This window comes from Anguilla anguilla, chromosome 11 (genome assembly GCF_013347855.1).
Source record: "Anguilla anguilla isolate fAngAng1 chromosome 11, fAngAng1.pri, whole genome shotgun sequence".
Classification (NCBI taxonomy): Eukaryota; Metazoa; Chordata; class Actinopteri; order Anguilliformes; family Anguillidae; genus Anguilla; species Anguilla anguilla.
Genome location: NC_049211.1, coordinates 24,169,242 through 24,191,009, shown reverse-complemented (window position 1 = coordinate 24,191,009; position 21,768 = coordinate 24,169,242). Strand labels below are relative to the sequence as shown.

The window sequence follows — 21,768 nt, the reverse complement described above, 5'->3', positions numbered from 1 at the left end:
AAACATTCTTCACTGAATGAAGTCCACATTTCTATATATCATTAAACCAAAGGGAAGTTAATGACATTGGACCGGCAATTACTACGGTAAAATATAATTTAATGTCAGTTTTAATAGCCATTGCGTTGACAGGACGCCCTCAAGACGCTGCTTTTCTTGCAAGTTTACTCTGAAGAAATTGAACATTAGTCTAAGCATGTTGAATCATCTACATAAAGATTACAAATTGTTTAAAAATGATTGCAGCTGCTGCAATGTGTAAGTGCATATGTAACCCAATTATCTATTGGCTATGGTGAGTTTGTGCATAGCTGTGTATTATTGTACATCTCCAAATAAAGAACATCACCTGCATGGGTCTGTCATTAACAAAACAGATTGCTGGAAACCTTTCCAACTTTAAGATTAATTAGTGGATTAAAACATCAGGATATATTTGTAACAAAGAGCAGCTGACCTCATCCTGGCAATTTTTCATGTAATGTAATCAAATTAATCCAACAAAATAGAGAGAATCCAAAACAGAGCATGAAATAGTGTGTATTTTAAAAAGAGGCCTGACAAATGAATCACAACCAATGAATGTCAATCATTCGAATAAAACTAATTTTATTTGGCATGAACCTCTTTCTTCCAACCACTGTATCTCAATGCAGCAAGCAAAGTAGTCTTTACGGAGATGAGGTGCTGGATTAATCTGGAGGGTTTGGATGAGAGTCAATCTACATTTATCCTTAACTTAGACAAAAATGTATCTTTTTCTCAATCTTCATTTGGTAAATTCACTAATAACTAAAATGATATGAGTCCGTAAAGAAAAATGATAAAACTTAGCATTTATGTGAAAATCAAAGTTAAAGACATCTTTGATTGAACCACATATGCACTTAAGCCCTGCTCCTGGAGATTTAGCGTCTGGTAGGTTTTCAATCCAACGCTAACGAAGCACGCCTCATTCAACAGCCAGAGACCGTACTGAGCTGCTAATCAGTAGAATCAGGTGTGCCAAACTTAGAGTTGAAATGGAAGCCTACAGGATGGTAGATCTCCAGGAACAGGGTTGGTTACCGCTGGCCTAAACAGTGCGCTTGATCCCTGGCCCCGGGGCTTTGCTTGTGTGCCAAACAGCTAACGCTGAGTCGAGAGTGCCCAGAGGTGTCACAGACTTCCATTAAGCTTAGCACAGGGTGGTGGTGACTCTGAGACACCAGACAGGATTATCGCATTCACAGATTGTCCCAGCCTTGGTCTCTCATATCACAGACCAATCGTGAACATGTAATTTGTACTTCGCAATCTGCCAAATGAGGAAAAGGAAGTGGAGTAATTATGTGCCTATTCTAAATTCAATGCATCACTGACAATTCCGCTATTGTAATGAACAAAAGAGGGCAAACTACATAAGGAACTGTTTACTGTTTGTCAGGTTAGGTCAAACACCAAACGATTAAATCCCGTCAGAGAGCAGGCAAAATCAAACAGGGGGATCATTTACAGAAACAGTTGGTCTAACTTCTGACAAGAAAAGGCCAAGTAGTAACTCTAGCTTTAAGTCTATTTCATTACACATGCTTTTTTGAGCGCACATATTTAACCTAGGAGAACACATCAGATGCAATATTTGGTTTTTTTTGGGGAGCTAAAAAAAGGCACAGATCTCAGAATGGAAGCATTCCCTGAAAGACATGCGCAACGAAAACTGAAATGTACTGGAGCCGTTTAAAAATGTGAATGCCACTGCCGTGAAAATAAACATGTCAGAATCAATATGTCTTACGGTTCAGTCCAGAGGACATTCCACTGAACACTTGAAAAGGAGAATGCGTTCAGTAATGCTGCCCTCATAATTGACTCACGCTGGAGATGAAAAGCCCTCTTCTTCTGGCATTTTTGTTGATGTATCAGAGCTGTTGGGAACTCGCCTTGGCAATGGAGGCTAAAGTCAGTGATCTGAAACCAGGAGAGATAAACAAATCCCAAACAACCACCCCCCTAAATAAATAAATAAATTTATTCAGGAACAGTCAGCTCCTTTGAGAAAATTCCTTTGGAGATTTATTTTTAATTTCTAATCGTTGCAGTTTTTTCTTCTTCCTGGCGTGGCATATCATCTGTGATCTGCACAGCCTTTTGCATTTGGTTTGCTTCATGAAAGGAGCCCTCACAGCGAGAGGAAGTGAACCGGGGAAGGATATTAATGTAGCACAGAGCTTAGTGATTCCCTCTGCTCCCAAACTCCCTGCTGATTCTGAATCGGTGACAAGTACACAAGCGCTCAGAGTCAATGAGAGATCAGCAGTGATCAAAGTATTAGGGAACAATCCGAACCATCGATCAGCTGCAACACGTTCACCTTAATTCTTCCCGCTAATATGGAATCAAGCGGGGTCTTTCTGAGCAAGCGCTCTCCGTCATGGCGAAGGAGGAAAGACGGACTTGAGTGACACACGGAACGGGACTGTTGTATTTTTATGTCAGTTACCTAACCAGTGATGCAGAATCCGGGCCTGGGGACATTCCATTCTTAAGCTCCTGAATGATACGCCCTTCAGACCACAGGCTGCCGCTGGCCAGGGTGCGAACCACTGTCAGGGGCCCTTTCCACTCAGAGATGCAGGAGAAGAGGCATATTTAGTTAGGGGAGGGCTGGGGTGGGGTTGGTGGGGGGGGGGGGAGGCCTGAGGTGTGCAGTTCAAACACGGAGGGGGGGGTGTTTACCCAGCGTGTTGAGACCCTCACTGTTTCCTTCAGCTGGGCACCCCCCCTTCCCCTCAGACACTTGGCTCTCTGGGGGCCTGAAAAATCCCAGTTCTAGAAATAGACTTCCTCCCTGGAGCCCAAAAGAGCACTGGGACACCGGTCAGGGGCGGCCAGAATGGCGGTGCTGTTGATGCTCAGGCCCTGGCACCCAGCACCGGCTCTGGAAAACTACAGGCCAATCATGTCTGTCGCTGCACAGCACGCCATCAACATGCTGACGTTTGAATGCACTGAAGGTTCATTAATGTAATGGAGTGCTTTAATAAGACAGACAAGAAGACTTCAGAGTTAGAGAACTACAGATATTCAGGTGAATGGACAGATCTAAATAACACAGCAATGCCCATAGTAATGGATGCTGTCTCCTGTGGGAGAAACCACACCTTGCCTCAAGATATAGAACAGATTGTTAAAGGACTAGATCAGAGTTTTTTATTCTGAATCCAGACTAGGACCCACAGCCACCCTGTGTTACCTTTAGACATGCATACCTATTAAACCTTCTTTCCTCTTAGCAATTTGCACCCCCCGCTGCTGTACACAGCTTCAGCGTGAGCTCTCTCCCAGTACACTCACCCGAAAACTAACTGAATGTTTTTTTTTGCACTACTGGGTAGCACAGCACTTAGCATAATTGCAAATTCTTGTATCAACACCACATGCTGGTTGTAACCCATTATCACGGCTGCCTTTCTGAAGGTACAGCCTGCGCTTATGGGCGGAGCCATACGTCAGTTTCACTGCAGCGCCTACGATGTCACCTGCGTCGTATCAGGCCGAAGAGCTCCAGCGTCCTGAAGCAGCGACAATCCAACAAGCAAGCGACCTATCGGCCCACGGTCACTGCCAGCTGCCGGTGTTGCAAACGGGCACTAAGGTGCCCTGCTAGCAGCAGGACCATTCAGCTGGACCATTTGCATTCTCCTAACAGCTTTACTGCTGCAGCGCCAGTTCTAAAATTGCTTCACTGCCGTACCGACAGCAGGCCGCTACTGGGCCACCGCGTGCTTGTTGCCTGGGAACAGGGGAGGGTGGCTGGGAGGCCCGTTCTTTAGACCCGTGCGAGGGGGCAGCGGGGTGGGGGGGGGGGGAGCTCTCCTTGCAGAGAGGTGTTGTGCTTGGACTGGATGACCGCAGTGTGAGGCCGGGCCAGCGGTCACAAGAAGGCTCTGCAAACTGCACACACCTCCAAGGCCATTAGCCGGCGCGGGCCCGGCGGCTGAGAGGTTTGATGAAATGCAGACGTCAACATGAGAGCAGAATTTAGCATCCCCTTCCCCGCACATCCCTCGCAGCTAATGAAGGGACGCACTGTCTGTTGTTCCGCGAGCTTGTAAAACGGCAAATGAAAATATCGACTGCTTCCATCGCTTCTATTTTCACTCGGCCCTTCGGTCTCCGACTGCTTTGGCATCGACTCCGCTGACTGATCCTGGCCCGGGATCCAAAAACAATCACTCCCATCTTCAGACGCTCCTCTTTGGGCGAGTCTACCAGCTACAGACAACACAGCGCGCATCGTAGGATGAGACGACAAGAAAAAAAGAAGTTGTGAAGAAGTGGTAATTCATGAAGAATCTTTAAGATCTGAGCATGAGAACGTACGCACATTGGCTTTCGCTCCTGGGGTAGCGCAGAACAGTCTACAGAGCTCCCCTGCGTCAGAATGCAGCAGACGACAGTGTAATCACACTGTCAAATCAGTGGGGTAGCCGGCTCAGAGAGCCACGAATTGAGCAATCAATATTTCCTGACAGGTAATTAGGGCTCGGCTGTCAACATCAGGACTCAACTGTAGGCTTTAGCACATTGTCAGACAACCGAATGCGAAAGCACAAACCCCCGGAATGACATTGCTCTAGGGCAGACAGCGTTTTTTATGTTGTTCAAATCCAGGGCTTTAAAATCAGTATTATATTACCTGTCACATCTGAACAGAGAGAGGGAGGAAAACAAAAACACAAATGATGCGCTGGTATCGTGGGCGGGATCTGAGGGGTTGTCGATGGGAGGAACCAGGAGCGAAGACTGTTTACAGTACGAGGGGAAAACCCAGCGGCAGAGAGACGCCGCATGAAAGGCGCTAAATCTGTTACGACGGAGGCTTCAAAGGGAAGGCGTCGGGTTCGAGTGAAGATGACCCAAAAGCTGACAGGGCAAAGTGATTGGGGGGGGGGAGGGGGGGGAGGAGAGTGGGTGTGTCAGGTGTTCTCCATCCCCTCATCTTTGCCAAGCACCCCCACCCTTATCCGCTTTCCCAGAATCCATCAGACAGGCCCCGCCCATCACAAAACACAAATGTCATGACCCGTATTACTGTCGCAGGCATTACGCAAGACAGAGGAAAGCGGTGGAGACAGAACTGATGCCTTCTGGGGTACAGAGGAGGGGGACGGGGGTGGGAGGGGAGGGGAGGGGAGGGGGTTGGCTATAAAACCTTGTGGTGAGCTGTACTGCTTGGTGTGCCCACTTGCAGAAGTCTTTGACGCTGCACAAGTGCTTTTTGCAAGGGGGCTTTATGTGCTCAACAACAACAACAACACAAGACATCGCAGCAGGAATCCAGAAATTTGCAAGCATTATGGGGGCATGCCACTCTTTGCACAGCAGTTTATTTTATTCTCAGTCATGAAAAGTTCTGTCCCGTTGGACCCAATTGCTAATGTCATTCAAGCACTTTGGAAGCCACTGTAAGACAGCAGTTAGCATTCACGAATCACCGCATCAGTTCCCCCTGCAATCGCCCCCCCCCCACCCTCCCCCCCAAAACTCCCAGAAGTGCGGAGTTATCGAGCGGGAACACCACACTTGTGAGTTTGTCCATATGTTACGACACTTTACCACAGGCTGCCAATCCTCATGATGCATAGAAATCACTTTATTGAGAAGCCCATTAAAGCAATTTAGCAAACGAGCGCATTTGTATCCGGAGCAGCCCGGGGGCTTGTGTACTCCACAAGCGCAGCCTTTCATGCCGTTCGCCTTCCCTGACAGTCGAAACCGACGCGTCATGCTTCGCTGTTCATCCTGATGACACAATACACGATGACTAAATTACAAAAGTGAGTTTTCGGGTCAAATCCCTCCTGCCAGAAATATACATTCTCATGAAATGCCAGGAGGACTTCCATTGCCGACTATATTGCCGGCCGAGCTTTACCGTTTTCTTAGCTTCAGTTTATATTTGTACGCACATACAGAGTGGCAATTACTGCCGGTAACAAACTTATATTTATACAGCTACAGTGACTGACATGATCCTCTCTCCTGGCCACACAGTAATTAAGCTTATTGACTGCTGTTTTAGCAAAATGGTTTAAAGATATAATTATAACAGAGGGCAACATGGCAATTAGAGCTGAAGTGTGAGCCAGATATTTTTAGCTGGCACACAAGGTAATATAAAGTGAATGAGCTACTGTGCAGGCTGATGCAGGCTGGGATCCTATCTGGTATTTACTGCATGTGTATGTACATTAAGGGAGTTAATCACGCTGGCTGTGTTCTACTGGTCTGTAGGTTGATCTCTTAAAGTGATGTTGAGAAAGTCTGTCAGTCAATGTTGGTGGGGGTGGGGGACAGGGGGTGTTCACTGGCATGAATGCCAGTGCAATGACGACTATTTTAACTCATAACTGAATCGCAAGGGCTAAGCAACTCCAACAACAGCACAACTTGGCCGAAAATGACATATACGTACCCAGATCCACTGTTATATTGACATCTAGAAATCGAGAAAGAAAATGTTGAAAATCAAGCTGCTGCCACGGGGATGAATAAGTTAACTGTGGGCTAACACGTAGCACGTAGCATCTCCACTTATACTGCTAAACAGACCACAGTTCAGAAAGACAGGACAAAAATCATGTGACCGCACCCTAAACTGCAATTTGCAGTATGATGAGAATAACAGGGGCAGACTAGTCCTGGGCATAGAATGGTCAGAACTTGAAGCTTAAAATGAACGTGCTACATTTTAACAATATCGACTGTGAAAAGGATTCTTCTGAAAACATATTTTCTCATCTGAAGGATACGATCTCCGAAGGCACAGTATCCCCATCACTGAACAGGGGCATCTGCCCTCCATTTGATGGAAAGGGAACGCTACTCCCCTGCTGACCTTCCAACATCCGTTTCTGCAGTAATTATGCCAGTAAATCCCCAATCCAAGCGCCAACCAAATTCAGCCCTGCTTAGCTTCAGTAATTTCACAGAAGAAGGTAACAGGGTGGATGAGAGGTGAAGTGCACCAGTCGATGTCTCACTAACATTTATTTATTTCTCATTTAAAGGATGAATAAAACAAAGACATCTCCTCTGTTATGCTATGCAAACGCAAAGTGACATCTTCATAAAATCATCTTAACCTTCACTGATGAGTTCAGGTCCTCCCATATTCTCTGTCACGGGGGAAGTATTGTTTTCACCGATGCCGTCATCGCGGTTTCATCTCGGAAAGAATTAGCCAAATCTTGCCAAATGAAATACTTTGTCGTCGTCCCCCCCTCCTTTTTCCACTGGATTCCTTGAAGTGTTTGGTTTTTCCATTACTAAGCAAAATAGGAGCATTTCCTTTCATTTAGAGCAATCCCCAAAGCTGGTGCTAGCCTGCAGGAATGTAAACACAGCGGTCTGTAAACAAGTCCCTTTCTTTTCCTCTGGAACAAACATGGCCGCAGCGGCCTAGTTTAATGGCAAGCCTTCCCCAGCCCAATGACACAGAAAAACAACTGAAGGTGAATCGCAGGCCAGGTTAGCGGGCCCAGGAGAGCAGGGAGAGATAAGAAAAACACAATGCTGTGCTTTCTTTCTGTCTTGGGCCTACGGGAGTGGTAGAGGAGGAGGAGGAGGAGGAGGAGGAGGAGGACGAAGCCCTGCAGATGATCCTGGACCACACGATCGCCAATCGGTGACTCACAGAACAAAACAAATGGAGGTTGGGGGGTGGGGGTGGGGTGGGGGGGTGTTGGGTGTGGATTGATGATCTAAGGCTTGGCCCAGATGCCTGCTCCTTGGAGGAGCTGGAGGTCCCCATTGCCTCGGAGTCCGAGGTCGACGCTGTTCTGAAATGGGCTCATCGAGGAGCCCCCCGGGGCCCCTGGGTCAGTGTACCATCAACTCTGCCACTGCTCCCTGAACAGCGCACTGTCTGCGCCCCCCCATCTGCCCAGAACAAAGGGCACGACTGGCCCCCCGTCCCAGCCAAGCTGAGGGGAAAATTATTACAAGCCTCATTTGAAGCACGCTGTTTACATTACACTGCGATGAAGAAATGGCTTCTAAGAGCTCTGTGGGTCAGCGAGGATGTGTGTGTGAGTGTGTGTGTGTGTCAGAGGGGCAGGGGGGTGGGGGGGGAGTGGGGTGGTGGGTTACAGAAGGGAGGGAGCGAGTGGGTGGGACCACATTATTTGTGTGTATGTTGTTGGGCTGGGGGGTTGCAAGAGGGGAGGAGAGGAGGCAGGGCATTCAACTCATGTGCATTTCCAGTTTCTGTTCTGATAGGGCTTTCTCACAAACATGAGTAGAATGGCCTGCCTCTTCCCCTCCCCCCTTGCATTGGCCTCATTGGGACTTTTTAGAACTGAGAACGCATGCCAACTGTCAGGTACGGCGTGTGCATCCCAATTTTGGCTCTCCATACCTACATCACCCCAACAGGCAGACTCGGCCAGTGCCTTTCTGAACCAGATCAGCCCCAGTTAGCGGAGCCAGAAGTTCCACACCTTCATCAAAATCCACAATAAAGCCACATGGCTTTTGCGTACATACATCTGAATGGCTAAAATAGCGGCATATTTCTCTTTCAAGGGCCCTGCTCTTGCCCATTTCCAGCTTCGGGTTCCCAGACACACAGTTTGGTCTGATTGCTGTGGTCAATGTTTTCTTAATGAGGTAGAGTAAAAACAAGTCCCTTTGAACAAAGAGGGGGCCTTGCTTTTCTTCAGCTTCAAACTCAACAAGAAAAAACAAAAGCAACAAGGGACAGACACATTCAGCACACATTCAAAGAATCCATCAATGCCTTCAATAGCAGACCGTTCGCCTTGGCCATTTTTTTAGACCAATAGAGAGAATAATATTAGTAACCAAGAGGAGTTCAGCTACTAAGAAAAAGAATGCCTGATTGATGAATTCTAAATTTGCAGTTCTGGAGAAAGTGGTGATTTGGACCGTGGGAGTGGGGGGGGGGGGAGGTGTTAGCCTGTAAAGCAGACAATTCCACAAAAAAACAAGATGTTTTCACTTCCATTCCACCACACATTAAGGGAACTGTGAGGCCAGGCAAAAATTTCAGGCGGGGAGTGCCGTGTTATCAGAAAGACGTCCAGGATTTTACAAGTGTCTGTAAACACGCGTGTCAGCTGCCCGGGGCCGGACCACGCCGTTTACAATGGGCCACTTGTTGACGGGCCCTCAAACTGCCCAACTATCTCCAGAGCAACTGAAAACAATGGAAGCATAATGGACAAAGAGGCTTCCAGGCAGGGAATCACACTGCCAAAGGGATCACGTTTATGAGCGGCGTAGTATTCATATTTGATGTCTGAGTAGAGAAATCTTATATTCAGTATTCTATCCTCATATGAAGAGCCTAAAATTTCTGCTTTGAGCTGACATTTATTTCCTCTTAATCTACTCCGCAACAAAATAAAATAACTAAATAAGTCAACTCTGCCAGATGTTATCAAGGTGCTGCGAGACATACAGTACCTATGATATGCAGGCTAAATCCACACAACATTCTGCTTGTTCCGTGGGTTTACTACAAGTTCAAGACAAAGCTTGTATATGAAATGCTAATCTAATAAGACGGGTCTGTAAGTGACAGCAAGATTTAACAGCCAAAAGAAAAATGTTTCACACAGGTAGTGCAAGTCTTTCTTAAACCTGAATGAAACCATTTTAAACTTTGTGTTTCAGGACAGACTGCAGTATTACAAATGCATGCAATTTTTTTGTCAAACTATCATTAAACATTTTTTAAATATTTTTTTGTTTAATATGGGCTTATCTTGAGATATTTAGCCTCTTAATTGTTGAATGGACAGAATTATAGGGGAGCAAGCATGAAACATGGGCTTTGGATTAATTAGCCAATCAAAACTGCTGTGCAGAGAGTCTTCGTGGCATCTTGGATGACAGTAATTTCCTATACTGAGTTCCTGCATGCATTACCCCACAGGAATAAGTCATGTTTCTGGGAAAAACATTGACACGGGTGAAAGAGTGAGTACATATGATGATTCCATGGATATACAAACCAGGACAAATTCCGCTATTATCAGAATTTGATACAATATAATAATATATATTTTCAGACAATGCTAATAAGCAGTTAATGAACGAGGCCTGAAAGATGTGGTCTTTTCTGCTTCCAAGAAACAGACATCAAAAGATGGAGATAGTCAAGCAATTTATCATCACCATGGATGTGACTGCTTTTCACAGTATGGCTTCTCACAAAAAATTCCTGAACAATAAATCAGAGAAGAGACAAGGCATTAAACTAAAAAAGTAGGGGTCAGCGAACTTAACAGGAGCATTGAAATTTGGGGAGTCCAAACAGTTAAAAAGGCAAAAGGCACATCCAACTCTGCGCCATGGTGAATATGACATAACTCTGAGCTCACCGTGTGCATCAGTTGTCTGACATAATGGCTACCTTCAGATAACCGCAAACAGAGAGGCACTTTTACTTAAGCCTGCTTCCAGACATAAATCCTGCAAGCAAATCACCGTAATGGCTCAATAAACACTCTTAGTGAGACTTGCCTGAAGCAACGTATTAAGTACAGCAATATATGAAGAAGAGGGTGTGACAAAGAAACAGAGAAGGCACAGCATGCAGTGTCCTCAATACACTATCGCTATTCACCATCGTGTGAAATGACCGACGGGAGACAGTGCCGTTCTCAGAAGCACAGAAACTGATCACAGCCCTGCTACATTCAGTGGCAAGTGAACTGCTCTGTGCCGCAAAAGGTATTGTGCCCGCAGTCCCAACAATGTCTTGCTTCCTGCCGCATGTTGCAACCCCCCCCCCCCCCCCCCCCCCCCCCCCCCCCCCCCCCCCCCCCCCCCCCCCCCCCCCGGGGCGGGAAGAGAAGAGGAAATATGATAGGGTACATTTATAAAAGAGATGAGTGTCATTTAAAACTGCATTTGAATCACTTATGTTTGCTCATCTGCAATAGTGCTACCACACTTGCTTTCTTATACTGTAACATGCCTTCAAACATAAATGTACCAGGGAAAATGAAAAGGAACAGCTTTTGGTCCCTCTACAATGGGTTTAAGCCTTTGACGTCGTTATGAATGCCACTTGTGTTATATGGATCTCAAGGTTGTAATCAGTTGATGTGCACGTATTGAAGGTGCCACACATTTTCTGACGGGTAGACTGGCAACACACCTCAGGCTCTAGGCAATCTAACCACAATAAACTTTGTCCGTTACTTTAATTTGTCAATTGCTAATCTTGATTTCTTCATGTTTATGCACAACATTGTGATTTCAACAGAGGCCAAAACAAACTAAAAAATGGAAGAGACAGGCCACTGCCCATAGCTTGAACTGAGGCCTTCATTCTTTCACCCATTTCATGCTTTGAGACCTTTAGCACATCGATTCACAGACCGACAGATATGAACAGAGAACAATGACACTCATCAGGATGCTCTGAAGGGGACGCAGCTCAGCGTCCTCGACAAAACAAGGCCAACTAAAGCACCTCGTTATTCTGCCTCCTCGCCACAGCCTCCCAGCAGACAAAGACGGTACAACGTGGGACTGTTTCGAGCGGCTTGTTTTGAGATAGCCAACATAACTGGGGCCGACATCTAAAGACCGGGTAATTTATCTAGTGGAAAAGAAAGAAGGAGGGACAAGGCAAAGAAAACTGAAACAGTAGAGGGGTAGGGGGAGTGGAAGAAGGTGGGGAAGTTGGTGAAAACATCTCCCTTCCTCCGCCCTCTGTGGAAAAGTCCGACTTCCAGGTACGTGTCCAGATGCTGCAGCCTCATTGGTCAGTATTTTCACAGCTCCTCAGTTCCCACACCCGCCCCTAGCCTGGGATGCTCCTCCCGAGGCTCTCACTGCCAGACCTTCAGCCAGAGGAGCATAGGTTACACCAACACAGCGGCCGCAGCGTGTCATTTTCCCTCTGCCGGTTGCCGTGGTGCTGCGGCTCCGACGGCCCCCGGAGAGCTGAGAGGCAGCGCCCTCCCCTTCCCCGAGACACCCCACTCGCTGCGGCTCCCAGGGCACACTCACGCCGCGATGCCAAAGCGGCATGTCCTTTTTCATCTCATGCTCTTCTCTACCTTTACCAACCTGCCCCTCTGCTTCATTTTCTTTATAAGATGGCGTAACGGTCGACCCTCCAAACACAAATTAAGCTGACGCAGGAAGAAGAGGCTTGTCGCAAACATCTGTGTTTAAACAAATATTGACCACGCAAACTGCCCCTTAATCTCGGTCATTGTCAAGCGCATCCCCCCCCTCCCCACCTCCTCACCGCCCCAACGGTTCTTAAAGGTGACAAAATGGTGTTGGTGCACTTTTAGACCTGGCCCTGACCAGGTCAGAAGATTCCTTAATTCACATCGGTCATGCTCTGTTGTACTCCCTCTGCATCTCTCCAGTCTTCCTCCCCATGCTGCCACCTCAGTACAGCCTGTCCATACAGTCTGCTGCCTGGCTACCTCATCAATGCCAAAGTCCGCACACTGGTCTGTGAAGCACAAGCAACAGTTTAAATCGAACGCTGGCGATAATGTTTGTATAAAAATCGGGGTTCAGCTTCAAGCGTGCCTTTTGACCCACACTTACTCCCCTGTCTGACTCTGACTGTGTAGTACCGTTCCCTTGAGCAAAGCCATCATGCCCTCCCATTAGACAGACCAGGCTGTCAATCAGTGTTCATCTGCGCTGTCTAACAGGTCAGATGCACACATTTACACAGGTCCTGTGAGACTTGATGAAATTGCTGGAACTGTGGGGAGTGGGCGGGGGGTGGTGACCATTTCAGGACTGCAGATTGCCAAGCCGCTGACAGAGCTAAACGTGTCCTCCTGTAAAGCCAGCACAGTGTCACTTGGCAGGGCACAGGGGGCAGCTTTACAGCCGCATGTGGTGCCGGCCATGCCAGCATCACATCACTCATTAACAGGTGCGCGTCACTGCAAAAACGATGTGGTTAACTACGCCCCGGACGACTAAACTTGTACACCCAATGTTGCAGAAAATTGAAAAAGGGAGTTCTAATTGCAAAATGTAAATATTGGGTTTTCCCACAAGTAGGAGCAGACCACCCAGGGTGTAAAATAGTCATTTTCCCCCCCACTTTCGCTCCTTCTTGACGGCTCGGGTAATGTCTTTTTGTGTGTCTGTGTGTGAAGCACCACCAAACATGCATTCCTGAAAGCGGCCATATGGACTTAAAGACAGAAACAATTTTACTCCTTGTGTTGCCACACTGAACAAGAAAAATCTATTGAGATATTTTTTTATTTATTAGGTTGTTTAACTAAAACATTTTCCCTAAATAAAAAACAATCGCTACCTCCTGTGAATAGCCTAAGTGACCACACAATTGTTTTACCATTGCCATTATTACAACTGTTATTATCTTCTAAGAAGCATACAACAGTTTCTTCTCACTAGACTACAAGTCAGGAGCATCACATTTTCACTTCACAATAGGATCTGTGCTTATTATTGCACACTCTTCCAGCACAGACAACACTGACAAGTGAGTACAGACAAGTGTCACATACAACTGTAAATTACTTGGAATGGTGGCGACAAATAGACTATAGTTTAATGGCTTTGTCTTAGGTAGGTGCTAATCTTTTCAGCACTGAAATTCTGTGGTTTTGTTGTCTTTCAGGACTTTTGTCTTTCACCAATATTTCATCTTACACACTTACAATACATGAAAGTAACTCTTCGGTTGGTACTGTATGTGGGCCACTCAATAAACAGGTGGGAAATTGTACTTCGATATTTTGGTTTAAACTGCGGCAAAGTGAACTACCTGTGATGCACCGAGAGTTGAAAAGAGTAGGTAAAGTGCAGTACGGATCGCACTGGCGCAAATTCTCACTGCGGGTGACACGGCCAACATTTTAAAATTAACTTCTTTATTGAGGTACTAGATGAGACCTTGCATGTGCAGAGTCCGCAATTATGAGCTTGCCTCGCAGTTAAATGCAAAACTATTCATAAAGTGATTGTTTACATAACGGTTTAGGGTTGTGTCTTTCCCTTATTAATTACAAAGGTCTACGAAAATAGTGTACCTGTGAAATTTAATTAAATGTTCTATCAGCCACAAAATAAATGAGATGGACACACTGTTCCCTTTAAAAGTTTTAGTTTCAGGAACTGTACTGCCATAAACTTCGTGGAGTTTCTAGTTCGGGTTTTTATCTGACTTCTCACCGGCTACGTCTGTAACAAATTACTTATTCATTACTTCAAAGAAAGCATTATTTACAAGACACTGGAAAATAATTCCTGTTTCTCTTACCTCTGCACAGAAGTATTGTGATCCTAATTTAAACACGTTGACGACACCAACCTATATTTGTCACAAATTTAAGAACGCCATAACAGCATAGAAATAATTATCAGAAGAAAAAAAACTTACCTTGAGAAGATTTGCTTCCCAACGCGCGAGCTGGCTGTTGGACAAAGGCAACCAGGCAGAAACCTACTAATCCAATGCTAGCGCGCATTATAATGTGCGTATACATATTACATGCATAGATTAAAAATACTCTCTGTATGCAAGGCGTTAAGCAAGAGCAAGCGAACGATATCTTTTGAGGGCTCAGTAATAGAGTGAATATTCCTCTCTTCTTTTAATCCCTACTCGGGGCTGAGTGTTCCTCTCGTTTATTTAGCCTATTTTGTTTCAAATGCTCGGGTAGTGAGAGGTGCCCGTCTATGTGCAGCTCAGGAGACAGAGTTCTGTGATCATGTTCGACCCCAACCAATTTCAATATATGAGAGAGAGAGAGAGAGAGAGAGAGAGAGAGAGACGAGAAGAGGAAGGGGGAGGAGAGATGAAGATCCACGCATTTCTCCAGCCCTTGCTCTCGCTCTCCCTCTCTCTTTCTCCAACTACTTGCAAGGATTTCTTTTTCTGCAGGAATTTACAATCAGCTGCTGGTTGGACCGTAGTGGGGGTTACCATGGAAACGGCTTCCGTGGGCGAGAGGTCAGACTCTGGGACCATGTGCAATCAATGGATCAGCTCGAGCTGCGCCCAATGTCCAGACCAAACAAACGTTACGGCCGGGAGGACACTTTTCCCTAAGAGAGGAGAGAGAAAATATGAAAAAGGAAGTTAACAAAAAAATACACAGGAAAATAAAGTTCAAAACCCGTTTATTTCAAGTTGAAAAACCGAGTTTCTTAAAGGCCGACAGCCTTAAACAATTAATAGTGGAGTTATAGTCAACTCGGCACCCTTCATAAAATTTTAAAGTACATTAATCTCTTTTGAGAAGATACTGCGTGCCAGCACCAAATAAAATATGCATTTATATTGCATAAGCACATAAGCACTGAAGATGTGCCTCACATCTTAATTAAGAACCTATTTTCTTATGTAACCAACGAAGTGATGCTTCGATACCCGCAACAATGTCATAGCAAGTTTCGCGATATTAAAAATACTGCATTTAAATGAGAATTTTGGAATCGGACTAATTAATACAATAACGCAATTCACGCCTAGAAGTGACGCGCACTCTAAAATGTTCCAGTGATTGTTTTCTTAGATTCTCTTCTAGTCCTTCTGTGTTAAATAATCACTTATATCTCCGCAGACCAGATGTTACATTTTACTGGCATAATTTGTACGCAAAAAGCAACGAAAGAAGCTGTAATGGTGCCTCGGAAACGTGACAGTTACCTGACCTTCCGCGCAAGTAGCACAACAGAGAGCAGAAAACGCAGCCTAATTATCGCAGTTCCCTCATGTATAGCCTATCTGTCACTTCGGGGGGAAAAGAAAAAACGGCTAACTAAGCTGTAAGGAATTAATCATGTGTGCATGCAGTAATTAAAGACCGGCTCTGCCTCTACTGTAGGAAGCTCTTAACTCAACCCATTAGGTAGCCTTGCATTTTACGCTTTCCTTTCTTATATATTTTGTTTTTACAATTTGAGCACTTCTGCATGCTACAGTATTCTCTGCACTGGGATCCTAAAACTCCACAAAGGCCCCCTCACTGACCTCTGAAACAATTTTCATACACACACTCACACACAGCATAGCCTGGACACAGTAAAATGTCCACTGTTTGTTCGATTTAACAATTTAACATTGAACATTTTACTGTGTAGATGTGTGCTGAAAGGGACCAGGACTCAACCCCTACTCATACTGGCCATTGTAAGAGCTTCATGCTACTGACAGCTGAGCCACAAACACAGTAGTCCTGAGACTACACCTTTACCTGACCAGCAACAGAGCAGCAGACTCCCACCAAAGAGTGATTTATTGCTACTGTTCCTCTGTAGTTATCAATTTATGTACACACGTCGCTTATTTGCTCAGGAGGCGCCAGACTGTCAGGGAATATTTATTTCACTTTTGCAGACTTGGTTTGCTCCTGGTTTCTTGTTCATCACAAAGTCATAAAAGGGTTGGAGAAAAGAAAATGCAAACAAGCATTAGCCAGCTCCTGTGATTCACTGTGGATGCTTTTCAAGTGGAATAAAGGCAAGGCTGTCAAAGGAGTCGTTTGCATTAGCTGCCCATTCTCACTGGCATTGAGGCCTCTTTCTTCTTCCGTGCCACGGTCCTCTATGGCAAGCTGTTCCCGCACATTGTGCTTTATCTCATGTAATATCGCAACTTGTGAGCTGGCTGGAGGTGCAGCTTACAGTGCCAGTGAATCACACGCTGTGTACAAACTGCACCATGGGAAATAACATGGTCTCTATGTCACTTCCTCAAATCACAGTGACTTCTGACTCACACAGTTATATTTTTTATAATCTTCCAAAATATGACTGTACTTGGGGACCCTGAACAATGTAATTATTTTGAAGTAATAGTGTTGAAGTATCTAGGCAGAGTATTATTTGTATTTATTTGTTTAAAAACAATTCTGGGCTCCCAAGTGGTTCAGTTAGTAAATGTGCTTGCCACAAATATGGGCTCAGCCTTACTGCCAAGGCCTAAAGTCCTACAGCTAGTTCAATCCTGGGCTATGTCAATAGCCAACTACGATTGGAAGCCAAGAGCAGCCAGCCACAGATAGCTTCATCCCACCAGGGCAGTGTGGGCTAATGTCCACCAGCGTAACTTGAGTCAATTTTGTCTCAGTACCCTCTATCTACTGTACTTCCCAGGCACTTACAGGTTAGGTAAGAAGGTAATACAAGTACTTATACCAGATGGAGAAGGGGGGGGGGGGGGGGGGGTTTATGTTAATCTATTGAACTGCTCCTCCCGCCCTGTCTAACTTGAGATTCTTAATTCCGACCACATTAATTTTCATGTGTGAAAACAAAATATATGACTTGAAGTAACATACGTTACTTTTTTCCAATTTCATTTTATAAATGGAATTATTTTTATAGTTCACATGTGCACTCTTCACATGTTGGGAGTTCACATGTGGTTTTTGAACACATTATTTTTTCGTAAGGGAAAACACAACCTATTATAGTGTGATTTTATTCATTTTAACTGTCCATATTCTTTGTACTGCATAGCCTTGTTCTTTAGCCTGTTGTCACCTCAACTGTTTTATTTACAATAGTATAGACAGTACTTAAAATTCACAGGTAAGATCTTTCTTAAGTGCACTGTTTGCCGTTAAGATGAAATGAATCATTTAATACATCTTTTAAAAAGTCTAGATATTCATCTCTGAGCAACTGAAGCGTTTGTTTAATGCTTTAAAATTGAGATCAACTCAGTGAAAAGGCATAGCTCCTGTCTGATGTGTTTTGGTTTGTTTTTAATCCTTGCCAGGACTGTAGATATCTTAGAGGAGCTTGAAATTCTATGTGACACTTGGGTGGTAAAAATTCTCCGCTTTGGCCTCATCTAACTTCTCATCCGAGAATCAGCAGTCTTGTGCGTTGTTCAAATGAAACAGATTTGAAGTACAACACTACAGTGCTATGTGTACATTGGTCAGAATGACTACAGTGTGCCTCTGAGGAGAATCACTTAATGCATACCAGACATAACATGGACAACGATGATTGACTCAGAAATGTACATACTGAAACATAGTGTGTATTGTTGCGGAGGCCATTCCAAATGACTCATCATAATTTACCCCTAGAAACCACCCTGATTTAAGGAAATGAGTTATGAGTAATTGTAGTACTTGTAATTAGGGATCTGGGGGGGGGGGGGGGGAACTGTGTACAAAGCGTATGTTTGGCAGACCCTCAAAACAAAGTATCGCAAATAAACCAAAAATAAAAAATCTGCCTCACAACCCAGAGTTTGAAAGCAGCTGCAAAGCACAGCCCAGCCACAGCAAACAGAATGCTATCTGTCAGAAATGTTGCTGCAGCTGGTTGAGTTGGAGGGTAGCAGTAACAGTTCATTAAGCAAAATGATATGTGCATGTTCACAGGCATCACATGATTCATAAATATAGTCATTTCACATTAATGGCAACAAGGGCAGCATAGCAATGTTTTATTTATGACCCTTGCTTTGACAGTCTTTAGTCACAGAAGAAGAGCAGAAAGAGAAAATAAAGCAGACAGAAGTGAAGGAGAGAGCAAGAGACAGACAGAGAGAGAGCCAGAGAGAGAACGAGTGAAAGAGAGCTAAAAAAACAAGCAACAGCCAGAGAGAGTGAGAGAGAGAAAGAGGGAGGGAGGGAGGGAGAGAGAGAAAGAGAGAGAGAGAGAGAGAGAGAGGGAGAAGAGAGTGAGACTCAATGCACCAATGCATTTGACCTTCTGTGTGCCATGAGGTCAAGGGGTCATGACCTTCTAGCGTTTGTGGTTTCAGGGGTTGTGCAAGTGAAAGGCAAGGGGAGAATTAACCCTTTGAGGCCCATTTTAAGGGTTGTTCATTTTGCAGACGAGTGTAGTGCACGCGGGTGCACATATATCCAAATTCAATGTCTTGATTTTATTGGCCCTGACACCTCTACAATCTGAAAAACACCTTATTACCAAACCTACCAGTACCATGGTCTTTATGACTAGAGGAAAAACAACAGAAATACTGTGACTGCAGTTAGAGTACAAGAAACAGCTCAGCCTCTTTAAAAATGCCTTTTAAAAAGGTCTCAATAGGCTAGCACATTGATCAATTATGCAGGACATAAGTGTTTTTCATTTTATAGGGCTATTGTGTTGTTTTACGTCATTTTATCCAAAGGACCAAAAAGCATTCCAGCTACTAATTATGTTATGTTTCTTCCATATTTCAGAGAGGTTTGAACGCGTTCATTAGATGAAAAATACAAAACCGTGCGTACTCATTGGTGGTGTATTTTAGGTAATCAGATGGGTACAAGATTTTGCTGTTTCAACCTGTTCCCTGGGGATTTTCCACAGCCACACCAAGGTTCTTCGGCACTGAGTCATGTAAGACTAAGGCACGAATTACTCTTTTTGGAAAAGGCCCGCCTGATAAACTGCCATGTCGGCTCACAATGAACATAAACCATTCAACTGTTGTCCAACAGAAAGATTAAGGCAAGTAATTATCTACTTGCTTAGCAGACCCCCTAAATACACAGAATTTTCATATTGCATTGATTCTGTTTATGTACATTTAAAATATTTATTACAGCACCAGCTTTGCTGGAGCAACTTGAGTCTCCGTAACTTGCTCAAGGGCAAAAATGCAATCTCTGCTCTCTCAGCTATGATTCAAACTCTCAGCCATCTGGCCAGGGTTCCATTGCTTCTAACTATTACCACAAACAAACGTCCCATTCCACAGAGGGTACATGCCCTTCTTTAGAAGGAACTGGTTCCAAATCCCAGATAACAGATTCTTCAAAACTGTGGGGCATCGCAGTCAATATTTGGCAAATAAATTTTTCAGGATAATTTTCAAAACGCACATTTCTGCGCTAGCTGGACTTCAGCCTATTGAATGTATTCTAGCCATCCTCAAAGAGCGAATGACCTCTGGGGGGAGCTGTGCATGGCCTGGTGCTATAATTACATAAAGATGCTAAGGGTGAGCGAGCGACCTCACCCCCAATCCCAGCGTCCTAGTCCCCTTCTTCCTCTCTGTAGGGGCTGGAGTGTTTTGGTTCAGACGCAGCTGGGGGTTTATCAACATCGCCACCCCCCCCCCCGCCGACCGAGAGCCGCTTCAGCGCGGCCGGCTAACGCTCAGCCCAGGAATTCCTCAGGCCTTCGCTTAGAGGCCCTGGCGTCCGAGGGGGAGCGCGTTTAGCCCCCGTCCGAGCGCCTTCTCCGAGCCAATCGCTGGGCGGCGAGAGGTCTGCGTGCGCACTTTTCCACAGGGCCACCGAAACGTCCACAGGATTTCAGCACAGTGATGGGAAGGAATGACGTTAGCAGAAAGTAACATATTCCTTTCCAACTCCACTCAGGCTCCAGTCCTAAAAACTCTAATAAATATAAACTATTATATATAATGTGTATTTTGTAGAGATATGAAAAGAAAAAAAAGAGAGAAAGTGGGCTTTTTCTTGGGTTCAAATCCATAGGGGAGTGCGGTGCTTTTGAGGAGTGAGGGGAGAGGGGGTCAAACAAGGTCACATACTTGACAAGAGAGAGGGACTACACACCACTCCAGGCTATGGGTGATGGGGGCTTGTTTTAGAATCCAGAGAAACTACGTGTGAGCTGGTATCTTATCACCAGGGATCCGAGTGGAGGCGGGGGCAGGCAGGACAGATGGCATCTAGAGTGGCCCGTGTGCTTTGCCCTGATTTGGCGGCCCTTGCGCCCGTCTTCTCTAAGTGCTCGGCAGATAGACAGGGCCGATAAAGGCAAGTGGCATGGAGGCCGGTGACACACTTTCAGCTGTTTCGCATAGCAGCCTGGCACTGCACATCCCAAAATACGGGTCGGGATGCACTGATTGGACAAGAGGGGACGGTGGGAAAAGATTGGTGGGAAAAACAGAAAATCACCTCATTTCACCGCATCCATAAACATTCAATTCCAGCTAAACGCTACATTGGCAGTTATGCTGACATAGATTCATTTTCATACAATGGCTTGGCTAAGTATTCAATTCTGATTGAATGGGAATGGAACAGCAGAATCCGCTCGGATGACTTTTCACACGTGGCGATCTCAAGCCAAAGAGACCAAATTGTTTTGATGTGTCAAAAAATGATGGTGAGCCCGTAAACCGGTCGCATTGATTCGGAACGGTATCTCATACCTCATACCTCAAAAAAAACACAGTCGGGAGCCTGCAACTCGTATAATGCACCCCGCCCTCTGCCCCAGTGGTTCCAGAGGCAGGTATTTCACTAGAGTCATGGATAATTACACAAATTGGCATCTGTGGTCAGTGGGTGACAGTCTTTTCATTCTTAGAGATTTTGGCCTTTTGACACAGCAGGCTGAACATCTCTCACCATGTGTTTTCAAAGGGCAACAGTCCATGCCACATCCAAGCCAAGGGCTATATACGCAAGCCAAAATGAACACCTGGCATTCCTGACCTTTTTTTTTCTAGACAGTGCCCAATATGAAACGTCACCTTTAGTAGGGAAGACATCTCCGTGACAGAGTCCCTTGCTTGCGACACACTGTGTCACGCTAATCCCTTTACATTGACAGTTTTATCGCACTGCGTGCCGTCTGTGCACGAACTTCAGCTGGAGCGCTAATCGATTAGATCATTACGCATACATTTCAGAGGCCCGTTGAAAGGAGGAGAACTGGTAGCTAAGCTAACGGGCTTATCAGTCTGCCTGAGGGAAGCTACCTCCCGTGCCACAGACGTAGTCACGGGAGGGGGGGGGGGGGAGCGGGTTGGGGGGAGTCCCATGACCTCACCGT

At 45.3% G+C, this 21,768-nt stretch overlaps 1 protein-coding gene across 3 annotated transcripts in view; it reads right to left on the bottom strand.

The window, feature by feature from the left end:
- scube3 (signal peptide, CUB domain, EGF-like 3) overlaps positions 1–14,898 on the bottom strand; it is a 127,352-nt gene extending 112,454 nt beyond the window's left edge. For 2 of the 3 annotated variants that reach the window (XM_035382258.1, XM_035382259.1), the window contains exon 1: positions 14,417–14,897. In XM_035382258.1, coding sequence (XP_035238149.1) covers positions 14,417–14,522 — 106 coding nt within the window. In that variant the 5' untranslated portion in view covers positions 14,523–14,897. Of the gene's footprint in view, positions 1–14,416 lie in introns of all 3 variants that reach the window. The other variant, XM_035382260.1, reaches the window with a different exon arrangement.
- Between the last annotated feature and the right edge of the window lie 6,870 nt (positions 14,899–21,768).